Here is a 14,183-nt window from a genome sequence, read left to right on the forward strand (position 1 = left end):
CTCAAATATGTCTTCCCTCTGTGCCTGCCCGTCTTTCTGTTTCTCTGTTATCATGCACACGTGAATCCCTGTGTCATTTTTCACTAAGGATCTAAAGCGCTGTAGGAGAAAGCTGCTTTGTCAGTCCAAAGACGTAATCAGATAATAGCAAGTGCTAGCAGCCACATCCTGACTTCGCCCAAGGGTGAAAGGAAAATCCTTTCAGTTTTGCTTTTTTTTTTTTGAGACTGAGTCTCTATCGACCAGGCTGAAGTGCACTGCCATGATCTCAGCTCACTGCAACCTCTGCCTCCTGGGTTCTCCTGCCCTAGCCTCCCAAGTAGCTGGGATTATAGGCACGCACCACCACACCCAGCTAATTTTTGTATTTTTAGTAGAGACAGGGTTTTACCATGTTGGCTAGCCTCGTCTCGAACTCCTGACCTCAAGTGAACTGCCCGCTTTAGCCTTCCAAAGTGCTGGGATTATCGGCATGAGCCACCTGCCTCGCCTCAGTTTTGCATTTCTGAAGATAGTTGAGCTCAATCCTTTTCCAAAGGGTTCTTTTTTTTTTTTTTTGTATTTAAAACCCCATTGGGCTTGCAACTTGCAAAAAGTCACTTTCATGAGATAAGGAAGAAAATCTTCAACTGCTAAAAGAAAATCTTGAACTGGTAAAACCAGCAGTTCACAGAGGATGCAGAGGATAGCACCTAAGGGTTGTCTGCTAACAGTGATTATTAATATTAACAATGACAGCAATTTCTATAGTCCTGTATAGTGTCATAAAGTATTTTCACATGTAGGGCTTCATTTTACTTTTTCAACAAATGTGATTACATAGATATTGTTTCAAACCCATTTTTACAAGTGGATATGCTTATGACTGAGCAGTTAATTTACTATCCTAAAGGTCCCCAGGCTCTAAATGGTCATTTTGTTGCAAATCGCAGTTTAAATAAATGAATAGCTCTACCTCTTAAGAACTTTGCTCTGTGTGTGTGTGTGTGTGTGTGTGTGTATGTACACATATGTGTGTGTGTCACGCACACACATGTGTTTCAGGAGGATAAACAGGTAAAAAGATGGGGAGCAGAATCCAGGAGAGGAAGAACACATTTTTGAACTTACTTGGCAGGAACAGGTTCCATTTCCTTCCATGCCTTCAGCACAACTGCCCCTGCCATTGCAGGGGAACCCCGCTCCGCCTGGGCACTCTAGGGAATCAAACAGCTCAGATGTATTCATTTATGACTGAACAGAAGCATTCTGCAAGGATGCACTCAAGAACCTACTGTGAGCCAGTTAGTGTGCTAGTTGCCAGTGATAAGGAATTGCAGGACCTGTTGGTGTCATCTAGGGTTTTACAGAAGAGGCAGGAGTATGCACAGGTGAACTGCAATGTGGTCATGTGCTGTATTAGAAAGTATCACACTGTCTACCATTCCTTGAGCATTTGCTATTCACTTTACAATGATCTAATTAGATCATTCCAATGGCAACTCTCAGAGGTGGTTGCTATTGGTGCTGGTTAGCAGATGAAAGACAATTTCAGAGAGGTCGCTTATACTCACCCAAGGTCTCACAGTTTACAAGTTGCAAATAGAAGTTTATAAGTTGTAATCTGCCCGTAGCATGACTGCAGCCAGGCCTCTTCACCGGTGTGCTAGACAGGGTATTGAGGGAGTCCAGAGGAGGACGCTATTGATGCTGCCTTCGGGAGTGGAGAGACATCCCTGAGACTGAGTTGTCTAAATGGGGCTTTTGAAGGTGCAGTAGGAGTTGGTTATGCTTGAAAGGATGTTTTCAGGAAGAGGCAATAGCAACTACACAGTCTTAGAATTGTAAAAGGGCATGACCTGTTCTGGGAATGATAGAGTTTGGTGGGGCTGGGATGTGGGAGTTGGGGTGTGAGAGTCAGGGTGTTGATGAGGTAAAATAGGACAGTTGGGGCCAATTAATGAAGTACCTAGTGGGGTAAGCAAAGGAATTTAGATTTTATTCAGAAGCTGATTCCTAACATGCATAAAATTTTGTACTTGTGTGATATTCTAGACAAGAATTGGAGTTTTATGGACATTTATTAGAGGATTTCACATTCACAGAACATTCAGGGAATACCCTAATATGTGCCAAGCTTTATATTTCATGTTGGGGCAGGAGGACAATTAGCTAGAAAGCCAGATATTCCAAAGCCCAGAATCAAATAGAGAATTAAAAATGATGGTAAGTGACAGAAGTGTGAGGTACTATTGTGATGAGGATGAAAATAAAATCTGTTTCTTTTTACACCTGCTATTCTACACTCTAAGGGCTGAGTTGAAATGGGTTTAATGCCAATTTGGATGAGATCTGACTGTTTGAATAAGAAATCTGGACCTGTAGAAACCATGCAGACGACCATGAAATGTATCTGTGCGAATGAGGCAAGATAAAATATTATTCCACATTTAAGTTAGCAAGGTAAATCCCTTCCACAAGATAGAAAGTTCTAGATAATTGTATTAGTTCATTCTCGTGCTGCTAATAAAGACATGCCTGAGACTGGGTAATTTATAAAGGAAGAAGATTTAATGGACTCACAGCTCCACATCACTGGGGAGGCCTCACGATTATAGCAGAATGTGAAGGAAGAGCAAAGCGATGTCTTACACGGCAGCAGGCAAGAAGGCATGTGCAGGGGAACTCCCCTTTGTAAAACTATCAGATCTCGTGGGACTTATTCACTATCATGAGAACAGCATGGGAAAGACCCACCTCCACAATTCAATTACCTCCCATCGGGTCCCTCCCGAAACATGTGAGAATTGTTAAAATTCAATGAGAGATTTGGGTGGGGACACAGAGCCAAGCCATATCAATAATAATAAAGGATGCATTTGTTTACAACACATAGCAATCCCCTGAAGTTAAATCTTATTTTTAGCCCTACTTTCTACATGAGGAAACAGGCACAGAGTGGTTAAGTGACTTGCCCAAAGTCACCCAGCTGGAAAGAAGTAATGACAGATACACTTATCCTTCCCCTACACCTTCCTGTCCTTCCTTCCCTCCCATCCCCATCACATAAGACCTTTTCCATAAGCTCTTCTGTGCCACAGCTTATTCTGCCACACGTCTTCCCTGTGGCATGTGAAATCAGCATCCATGGAAAATAAAAAAGCAGTGGTCTTCATCGATTCAGGCTTCTATAACAAAATGGCTTAGACTGGGTGGCTTATAAACAACAGAAGTTTATTTTTCACCATCCCAGAGGCTGGGAAGTCCACTATCAAGGTGCTGGCAGGTTCTGTGTCTGGTGAGGGCCTGTTTCCTGGTTCATAGATGGTGGCTTCTCACTGTGTCTTCACATGGTGGAAGGCAAGGGAGCTCTCTGGGGTCTCTTTTATAAGGGCACTAATCCCATCCATAAGGGCCCTGTCTTATGACCTAATTACCTCCCAAAGACCTTACCTTTTAATGCTATCACACTGGGGATTAGGTATGAACATATGAATTTTGGAGGGAGACAAACATTCAGACTATAGAAGCAGTTCTTGAAGAAAGAGACTTCCAAGCACTAAGAGTGGCAGCTCTCTGAAAGAGACCCTGAGGTCTCCCTTAAGTTACTAGGCTAGTTCTTAAGAACAACATTCATAATGTGCAGGTACTATGGAAGTGGGAGTCATATCCATCCATAGATGGTTTTCTCTCTGGCTCCTTCTGTTTCCTTCCTGTATACAGAATATTAGTAAACTACACAGTCTAAATTGCCCATTTTGAGTTTGTGGTATTTCCACAGCAGTGGCAGATCCAGGCTCAAAACCTGGAGAGGTGCTCCAGAATCTACTGTACTGTTTATCACTACCATCCACCATGATCAGGCAGGTATGTGACCCAGGACAACAGCTGAGGGAACATACATGTTTGTGGGGCAAGGGAAGGGGAAGAAATACTGATAGGTAGCTAATTATAAGTCTTTGAAAAGCAAGACATTGGTTTGGGTTGCTCTCACCAACTAGGCTAGAAGTGGCATGAAATGTGATGATGTCATGCAAGGAGTTGGGACATTGCAGTCAGAATGTTCTGGGTTCAAATCCCAGCTAAACTCTTTGCTTATAACCCTTTGCTTTTGGCAAAGTCCATGCCTGGCTCTGAGATTCAGTTCAGGTATACATGTGGGGACAATACTATCTTCTAGGCAGGTTGTTGTAGGGATTGGGAATATTAGATGCTCAATGAATGATAGTTGCTATTATTCAGAGTAGATCCATTTTAGGTTTTTTTTTTTTCCAGATTGGTACTGTAACAGTTAAAAGACTCAGGAAACAAATTACTGGCACTTGTTTGAATAAGACCATCTAAGATCCTGGGTATTTACAAGTGAGCATACAGACTTGGTTCCTGTTTCCATGGTCCTACCAGTCTAGTAAGGAGAGAGTCATGGATTAAACAGAAACTCAGATAATACTGATTCATGGACGGGGATAAGGGTTGTCAGGGGAAGAGACCTAGAGATCTCATCACTTCACATACTTGATGTTACATACCAAAATTTGTGAAAAATAATCTAATTCTGAATGACCCAGTTATTTAGATCTGCTCTCAACAGATGGCAAAAGCTAGATTATTAAGAAAGGGTCTTGTTAAAGACTTTGGCCTTTGTCTAAGGATGAGCAGCAGGAGGTGAGGATGTAGGGGAAGGGAGAGAGCTGAACTGAACAGGGACCAGGTAAACACTTGGGAGCCAATGTGCAAACCAACTGAGCCATTTGGGTTCATTCACATTGTTGAGCAAAGCGTGCTAAGAGAGCACCTTCATAAATCGTTCACCATCAAATAGTTCTCCTGTTTGCTTTTTATAGGAGACCTTTCTTGAGCTGAGATGGTGTTTTGGGAGCCAGGGCCAGCCTGGGCAGAGCTAGGAAGGTAATGACAGCTCCCCAACTACTTCCCTCCCTTGGTCCCTGTGCCTCTCCCCAGGAATGGGTGTACAAGGTGCTCTCTGGGTGACACCAAGCTTGCCTTTTTTGTTCTGACCTGGCTTGCTTAGAACAACACAGGGCCTCCTGCAGCCTGAGACTCAGCAATCAGTGCCACCTTGCAGAAATGTCCTCCCAGGTACTTTTACATTGTCAGGCAATAATGTGTAAATTCCAGTCTCCCAAACTCATTCCACCGAATCTGTTTTCTCCACGCATGGAGCCAACTTATCTCCCCATCTTACATTCTTTCCAGGCAGCCAAGCAGACTACTCCCCATTCCCCTAGACATACCTTTCTTTCCATACCTTATCTATGCTTTTCCCACCTTCAAAGACCCTTTTCTTGACCCTGTCCCTGAGGCACATTTGACTTCCATCCTCTGGGTGCCTGTTCTACTCAGCTCATTCCTGTTGCAACACATGTGGCAGAATATGGGGCAGAGTTCTTTGTTGAGAATATAACCATGCTGAAGGCTACAGGCTGATCACCGAGGAATTGGGGAGCTTCCCCAATCCTAGCTCCTAAGAGTGTGACCCTGTGTTTAGGAGTCTGGACCTTCTTTTTCCTTAGGGATAGTTAATAAATCTTTCTTTTAAAAAATTTAGGCAGGTGTCCCTCTAAGGGTGATTCACTGGACCAGGTGTTTGGAATCCCTTGGAAGTGGGGAACCTTTACAAAGGCCTGCTTCTCCTTTGCCTTTTACCATGATTGTAAGTTTCCTGTGGCCTCCCCAGCAATGCAGAACTGTGAGCCAAGTGAACATTTTTCCTTTATAAATTACCCAGTCTTGGGTATTTCTTCATAGCAGTGTGACACTACTACGGTATGCAAGCCATGAACAAGCATCTCTTAGATTTCCAAATTCAGAGGCATAATTACCTTGAAATCTACTATTTTTTCATGAGACTACACTTTTCATAACTCCTTCCAGCCCATGACTGAGCATGGTAGAGATGCCAGGGCAGGCCCACTCCTGTAAGACACAGGCCTCCTCTACTGGGTGACTTTGGCTAGAGGACTCCCTATCAGCTCTACTAAATTTTCTTATACCTACACATAGTCTAAGGTATTTCCATCCAATCTTCCTTGACTTCCTCTCTTGTTCACAGGGGTCAGACCTACTCTGCTGTCTCCCTCTGCTTCTCTTGGCTTCCTTCATATTTTTCATCACACATGTTTCCTCTAAGTTATCTCCTGTATCTCTAGCCCTGTATGGCATCTCCCTTTTGGAAGCCCTAGACTAATATGCTAAGGCATAGAGAGCCTTTGTGCAAATTAGAAAAACTCTCCCCTACCCTCACTGCTCTTGTGGATATATCCCCATAGACACTAGGCTTGGAAAGCGGATGAAACTAAAATAAATTGAAGGTATCTCTTCCTTTTGGTAAGCCAGGCCCATACTAGTGTATGGTTTGGCAAACTGAGAATGAGCTGAATTTCAGTCCAATTTTATCCCCTTGGGCAATAAGAACCTGCTACAATTTTATGCGAAATCTGACACTTAACACCTACCAAATAGGGATTCCCTTGTGTAAGGCTCAGGAAACCACATTTTAACAGACACGGCAGATAATTCTACTACACGTTAATATTTGAGAACCACTGGATGTGCTGGATAAATTTCTGTAGATTGTCCTAAACCGAGAGGAGGTGATGATTTTTACGCCTACCAGGCTGCTGGGAAGCAAGGCCTATGAGCTGATGGGCCTTTGTGGGGGATGGTTGTGTGGTGCATCGGCTGGACAGTAGACAGTGTTTCTGGTGCTTCAGAAAGATTCTGATGTGGATGAACTCAGCAAGAAGAAAGTCCCCAAACACTTAACTGGAACAAGGCTTGCTTCAGAGGAACCTTTAACACTGGGCAGCTGGTGGAAGGCTAGTGCTGTGTTTTCGGGAGTGCATGACCATAGGGAGATTTTGTGCACTGACTTAAAGCCGCTTTGACTAATCAGCAATTAGGCTATTTTAGTAAAAATGCGTAGCCTCTGGTGGTTAGAGATCAACAGGAAACTTAGCTTCTAAATTGTACCATCAGGTATGTTGCAATAAAAGAAAATTCTGTAAACTTATCTACCAGGCACTAAAATTCATATTATTTCTACTTGAAACTCTCAAAGAGCTCCACTCTATGCCTTCAGGCCCTTTGTCAATGGCAACAATGTTCTAACACAGGGTACCTCTCAAAGTGGACATGGAACAAAGTTCCATTGACTAGCAATGAACAATTAGAGATTGAAATTTCAAAAAGCTGTTAGAAGTAGTACCAAAAGCCATGAAGAACTTAGGTGTGAATCTGATAAGAATTCTGCAAAAATTGTAAGCTGAAATTTATAGAACAGTGATAAACAAAATAAAAGAAGTCCTAAGTAAATGGAGAGCTACACTGTCATTACAAATTAGAGGAATCAATGTTTTTAAATGTCAGTTCTCCCTAAATGCATCTATAGATTTAATGGAATTCCAATTAAGGGGGATTTTTGTTGTTGTTGTTGTTAGAAATGGACTAAGTGGTCTTAAACTTGAATGGAAAAGCAAAGATACTGGGATAAGCAAAATAATTGTGAAAAAGATAGAGTTGGAGGACTTCCACTACTTGATTTTAAGGCTTACTGTAACAAGATAGCAATGAAGATAGTGGGGTATTCCCAAAAGGATAGACACATAGATCAGTGGAACAAAATAGAGAGTCCAGAAATAGACCCATACATAGATGATCAATTAATTTTCTATGATGGACCAAAGGCAATTTGATGAGGAGAGGATCATCTTTTCAGGAAATGTTGCTGGAGTTTTGAAACTATCTACGTGCAAAGAAAAGAATCTTGATCCATACTTCAAACAATATACAAGAATTAACCTGGAATAAATGATAGACCTAAATGTGAAGCTTAAAACTATAAAAGCTTTGAGAAGAAAATACAGAAAAAAATCTTTGTGATGTAAGGTTGATCAAAGATTTCTAGATATGATACAAGAAGTGGTATCTATAAAAGCATAATACATTTGAACCTCATCAAAAGCAAGAATGTTTTCTCTTCAAAAGGCAATGTTAAGAAGACTGAAAAGACAAGACACAGATTGGGAAGACGTATTTACAAAGCATACATCTCATATCTTAAATATTCAAAGAACTCTCAAAACTCAATATATAAGAAAACAAACAACTTGAAAAATATATGAATAGCAAATAAGCACATGAAAAAATGCAAATTAAAATGGGTTACAATGAAAGTCCACTACACATCCATTAGAACGGCTTAAAAAAAATCTGATTATAGCAATTGCTAGCAAGGATGCCAAACAACTGGAATCCTCATACAAAGTTGATAGAAACAAAAAATAATGTAGATACTTAGGAAAATAGTTTGGCAGTTTCTTATAAAGTTGAGCATATTTTTATTACACAATTCAGGACACCCACTCCCAGGTATTTACTGAAGTGAAATGAAAACTTATGTTTACTTCAAAACCTGTATGTGAATGTCCATAGTGGCTTTATTCTTAATTGCCCCAAACTGGAAACAAACCCGGATGTCTTTCAGTTAGTGAATAGCTAAACAAACTGGGTCCAGCCACAGAATGGAGTACTGTAAAGGCTTGTAAAGGAATGAAACTATGATACAGGTAATGGCATGGATGAATCTCAGATTCATTACGCCAGGTGGAAGAAACAACACTTAAAAAGGTACGTTCTGGGTACATACTGTATGATTCCAATTAGATGACATAAAGGCAAAATTCTAGGCCAGGGGTCCTCAAACTACAGCCCGTGGGCCGCAGGCGGCCCCCTGAGGCCATTTATCCGGCCCCTGCCGCACTTCAGGAAGGGGCACCTCTTTCATTGGTGGTCAGTGAGAGGAGCACAGGATGTGGTGGCACCACAAAGCATAGCATCACTCACGTACAGTACTACTTCCGGTGACGTGGGACGCATGCCACACGGCTCCGGAAGCACGTCATATGACGCCCATCCGGTCTGCGGCTGCGGGGCCCCACATCACCGGAAGCAGTGGGAAATAACAGCAGAAATAGGAAGAAAGGCAAAGCACTATAACCATTACTACACAGTACAGTGGCCCCCATACCCCCCCAAATGTACAACAACATAATGGCCCCTGTAACCTCCCTTTGCCCCAAAGTCTCCCCCCACATTACTACACACTGTGTTTCCCCTATTATAAGACCCTGTCTTATATTAATTATACCCCCAAAAGACGGGGGCTGTCTTATTTTTAGGAGGTGTCTTATAATAGGGGACACACGCATCAGTGGGCTTCCCACAGAAGAGGCCCACTGCTGCTGCAGATGTTCAGGACACTGTATACACAGCGTCACAGGCTGATCATCGCCATCCCTGTAGACAGCACTGGAGGCGGTGCTGGGCCTGTGACACTGTATACCACTGTCTGGGATAGTGGAGACAGCAGCGCTGGCTGTGAAGGGTGTCACACCTTGCATAGTCCAGCCCTCCAACGGTCTGAGGGACAGTGAACTGGCCCCCTGTGTAAAAAGTTTGGGGACCCCTGTTCTAGGCACAGAAAACAGGTTAGTATTTGTCATCGATTGGAAGTTGAGGGAGAGCTTGACAACAGAGAATTTGGGGGGGATATGAAACTGTTCCCTATCTTAATCGTGGTGGTTGCCACACAACTCTTCAGGTTTGTCAAAGCTTGAGTATCTGTATACTTAAAAGATTGAGTTTTACTATATGTAAATTATGATAATAAATTTAAAAAATCCATTAGCACTGATCATGTGCCTCAAAGACAGGTGTGTCCAAACAAATGATTAAATTCCACTTCTATTTAGACCTTCGAAGTATCCTTTTGTAGAGATTATTCTTACTGGAAAGGAAAACAAATTCAGACACTAGATTCATAAAAGTCTATTTTTAAACACATGGTAAGTCATATAATTTCCTATCTTCAATCTAGAAATCTTTTAATTAGAATGTTTTAATGTAGTTGCAAGAAAATAAATGTTCAGGAAGCATTTATTCAGGTTCAAATAACTATCTAGGAAAGCATTTCTGAACACCTTCTGGAAGCCAGACCTTGGTCTTTAAAAGTTTCCTTTTTTTTTTTTTTTGAGATGGAGTCTTGCTCTGTCACCCAGACTGGAGTGCAGTGATGTGATATTGGCTCATTGCAACTTCAGTCTCTGGGGTTTAAGCAATTCTCGTGCCTCAGCCTCCTGAGTAGCTTGGATTACAGGCACCCACCACCATGCCCTGCTAATTTTTGTATTTTTAGTAGATATGGAATTTCACCACATTGGCCAAGCTGATCGCAAACTCCTGACCTCAAGAGATCCATCTTCCTCAGCCTCCCAAAGTAATGGGATTATCGGCGGGAGGCCCGGTCCCTTTAAAGGTTTCTCAACTCCTTTTTTTTTTCCTTTTTGTGCTGCCCTTGCTTTATTGTTGTTGCTGTTATTTTAGCAATCTAGACCCCAGTAGCATGCCAAGCACATTACATGCACTATCTCAGTATTTAGTCCTCACAACAGCCCTATGAAGTTGTTATTATCACCATTTTACCTAAGAGGAAACGGAAGCTTAGCAAGGTTTGGTAGCAAGGTCACAGCCACTAGGATCAGTGATAAGGATTTCTACTCAGTTATGGCTTGTAATTGTGCTTCTCTGTATGGACTACTTATCATATTTTGCATAGCTTTTACATTCACTTAATTGATTCATTCCACATTTGTTGAATGCCTACTGTTATCTCCAAAGCTGGCAATAATTTCTCCTTGTGTTTTCACAAGAAAGTGAAATAAAATTTAGCCAGGACAGGAAGAAGTATGCCTGTCTCTTGCTGTGGTCAGGAAGAGGCTGGTGGGCTGGACTTAAGTGCTTATTTCTGAAGAAGTGCCCCAGTGCATCCTCCTCTTTGAAATAAGTGCTCTACCATCCATCCACAGTTCATCAGGGGTCTGCCTGTGGTTGTGCAAAGGGTGAAGGCAGATGCTGGCTGGAAATTGCTATCCCCTGGGGACTTTTTTGAGCCACAACATCAAATATTCTGCAAGGGATGTGAGGTTTTCTCTACAGGAGGTGCTTCACCCTGGCCCAGACCTTTTGCTTGGTGGTTTGTGACCCAATGGATAAAAGGCCAAGGTGAATACTCATTGTTATGGCCTGAATGCTTGTGTCTCCCTAAATTCATATGTTGAAGCCCCTATCTTCAATGAGATAGTATTTGCAGGTGGGGACTTTGGGAGGTATTTAGGTTCAGATGAAACCATCAGGGTGGAGTCTCTGTGATGGGATCACTGTCCTCATAAAAAGAAGGAAAACTGGAGCACTAGAGTGCTCTCTCTCTCTCTCTCTCTCTCTTTCTCTCTCTCTCACTCAACAAACATCTGTTGCTTCAGCCAGTCAGTCTACAGCAGGCATCCCCAAACCTTTTACACGGGGGGCCAGTTCACTGTCCCTCAGACTGTTGGAGGGCCACCACATACTGTGCTCCTCTCACTGACCACCAATGAAAGAGGTGCCCCTTCCTGAAGTGCGGTGGGGGGCCGGATAAATGGCCTCAGGGGGCCGCATGCAGCCCGCAGGCCATAGTTTGGGGACGCCTGGTCTACAGTATTCTGTTGTAGTAAACTGTAGCTGAGGAAGAGACCACCTTCCTTACATTCCTCCAGGACAGGACTTTGATGTGGCCTGAGACCTCAGCATGACCCATTGGGTCCATCCATAGCAAGGCAGACAATCATGAGATATATATATATATATATATATATATATATATATATATATATATATATATATGTGGGACCATAAGCTACACAAAGAAATCAGATATACAGAATGTCCTTACCGAAGTGCTGGTACTATGTAGGGAGTTAGTTATCAGCTTAATTAGAGAATTTATTGAGCATTTGCTATTGCCAACCACTTTTCACGTATGTTCTCATTCTCACAACTAAATGAGGAAGGTAGCATCATCCATTATCATTCAGATTATAGGTCAGAATACTGAAGCTAAGTGAGGTAATTTACCCATGATTACATGGCTGTTAAGAGTTGGAACTGGCATTGCACATTGCGATCAGGCCTAACCCAAGAATTTGAGTCCTTAAGCCTGAAGGCAGAGTATGACAGGTCAGCACTTTAGAATATAAAATCAACTAAACAATCCCTGAAATAAAGAGGCCCACTGGCGATCTGGGAAACACAAAAGACAGAAATGCTAACCAACATAATCTAGAGGCTTACCATCCATCAGGCGCATCCTAAGTACTTTTGACATACTAGCTCAACTAATCCTCAGTGCAATCTTTGGAAGGTAGGTGTGTTATCGTCATCATTTCTATTTTATAGATGAGGAAGCTAATACCAAAGAATAGGGCTACCAGGTAAAATACAGGATACCTGCTGGGCGCGGTGGCTCACACCTGTAATTCCAGCACTTTGGGAGGCTGAGTGGGGAAGATCACAAGGTCAGGAGTTCCAGACCAGCCTGAGCAACATGGTGAAACCCCGTCTCTACTAAAAATACAAAAATGAGCTAGGCATGGTGGTGTGTGCCTGTAATCCCAGCTACTCAGGAAGCTGAGGCAGGAATAGTGCTTGAACTTGGGAGGCAGAGGTTGCAGTGAGTCGAGATTGTGCCTACTCCAGCCTGAGCCACAGACGGAGATTCCATCTCAAAAAGAAAAATTAAAAAAAAAAAAAGATACCCAGTTAGATTTAAATTTCAGATAGGCAATGAATATTGTTTTAGCATAAGTATGTCCCAAATATTGCAGATTCATTGTTTGCCTGAAGTTCAAATAGAACTGGGTGCCCTGTGTTATTATTTGCTAAATCTGGCCACCCTGTAGAGGGAGGAAGTCTCAGAACTGAAAGAGAATAAAGCTGGGAATGGGAGTCAGGCAATCTGACTTTGGAGTCTGCCATCTTACTGTAAAACCACGCTGCCTCTCAGAAAGGAGTTCAGGTGTCATGGCATCAACCCCAGGCAGAGCAGGTACCCAGCTAATGGTGGAAGCAAGAATTCCAGGGGTGGGCTAGTTAGGGGCAGGCTACCTTCCCAGGAGTTGAGCCTGCAACACAGCGAGGTATTTTGGGAAGCAGGAGAGGGTAATGAGTTAGAGCTGGGGTCCACAGAGAGACAGTTCTTGTTTCCTGGTGTGGCTCCACACTTAGTAGCTGGTGCTCTTTGAGCAAACTGCAAAACTCCCCAAAGTCCCAGTGCCCTCACCTGGGTTCGCGGGTACAATTGTACCTCTCCGCTCTTGTGTCAATTCCCCTCATTAGTCTGTGAGCTCCTTGGATGGGGACCTATCATACATGTGATTGGGGGTAGAGCCTACCATATATCCAATTATATGCAGCATATAATAAATTCTTGATTTTTTAAATTGCATTTTAGGTTTTGGGGTACATGTGAAGAACATGCAAGATTGATGCATAGGTACATACATGGCAGTGTGGTTTGCTGCCTTCCTTCCCCTCACCTGTATCTGTCATTTCTCCCCATGCTATCTCTTTCCACCTCCCCACCCCCCCGCCCCTCCCCCATTTCCCCCCAATGGACCTCAGTGTGTGTTGTTCCCCTCCCTGTGTCCACGTGTTCTCATTGTTCAACACCCGCCTATGAGTGAGAACATGTGGTGTTTGATTTTCTGCTCTTGTGTCAGTTTGCTGAGAATGATGGTTTCCAGTTTAATCCATGTCCCTACAAAGGACGTGAACTTATGAGCTGGACAACTCTGGAAGGAACTTGGGGGAAAAGGCAGCAGGAATATGGGGGTGTGAGGAATCCTCATTTTCTGAACTAAGTAGACTGTTTTAACAATTTATGGAAACAGCCCATTTGGTTTTAAATAAAATTGTTAAGATAAAAGTATAGATTTATTTTTTGCTTTTCAAATCATTTTCTATCATCTCAGGCTCCCATTAGAGAAAACTACAGTAAAATTGATGTTCTTGGCACTGATGCTTGAAAGAGATATTATAGAATTTGCTAAAAGGGCACGTTTCTGATGCACGGTGAGCCTCAAGCAGCTGATAAGACTATTCTAGGTCATTATCACACTTCCCTTGGGTCACCACTACTCTGGTGGTCTCTTGCATCCTGACTTTCCTAATGCAGGAGGCTTTCCCATTATAAGCCGTCAGCAAATCATCAGCTGGTCTGTTTCTTTAAAGGAAGATAATACATTTCCTGCCCCACAAGAGGCCAGGAACTTCTCTGTAACTTTATCTCCTAAGAAACTTTAGAGGTGCCT

The 14,183-nt window shown here is 42.7% G+C and overlaps 1 protein-coding gene across 1 annotated transcript in view; it reads right to left on the bottom strand.

Annotated features, from left to right (window-relative positions):
• STAB2 (stabilin 2) overlaps positions 1–14,183 on the bottom strand; it is a 176,864-nt gene that overhangs the window by 149,748 nt on the left and 12,933 nt on the right. The window contains exon 4 of the mRNA XM_003929622.4: positions 1,111–1,196. Coding sequence (XP_003929671.3) covers positions 1,111–1,196 — 86 coding nt within the window. The remainder of the gene's footprint in view (positions 1–1,110; positions 1,197–14,183) is intronic.

This window comes from Saimiri boliviensis, chromosome 7 (assembly GCF_048565385.1).
Source record: "Saimiri boliviensis isolate mSaiBol1 chromosome 7, mSaiBol1.pri, whole genome shotgun sequence".
Lineage (NCBI taxonomy): Eukaryota > Metazoa > Chordata > Mammalia > Primates > Cebidae > Saimiri > Saimiri boliviensis.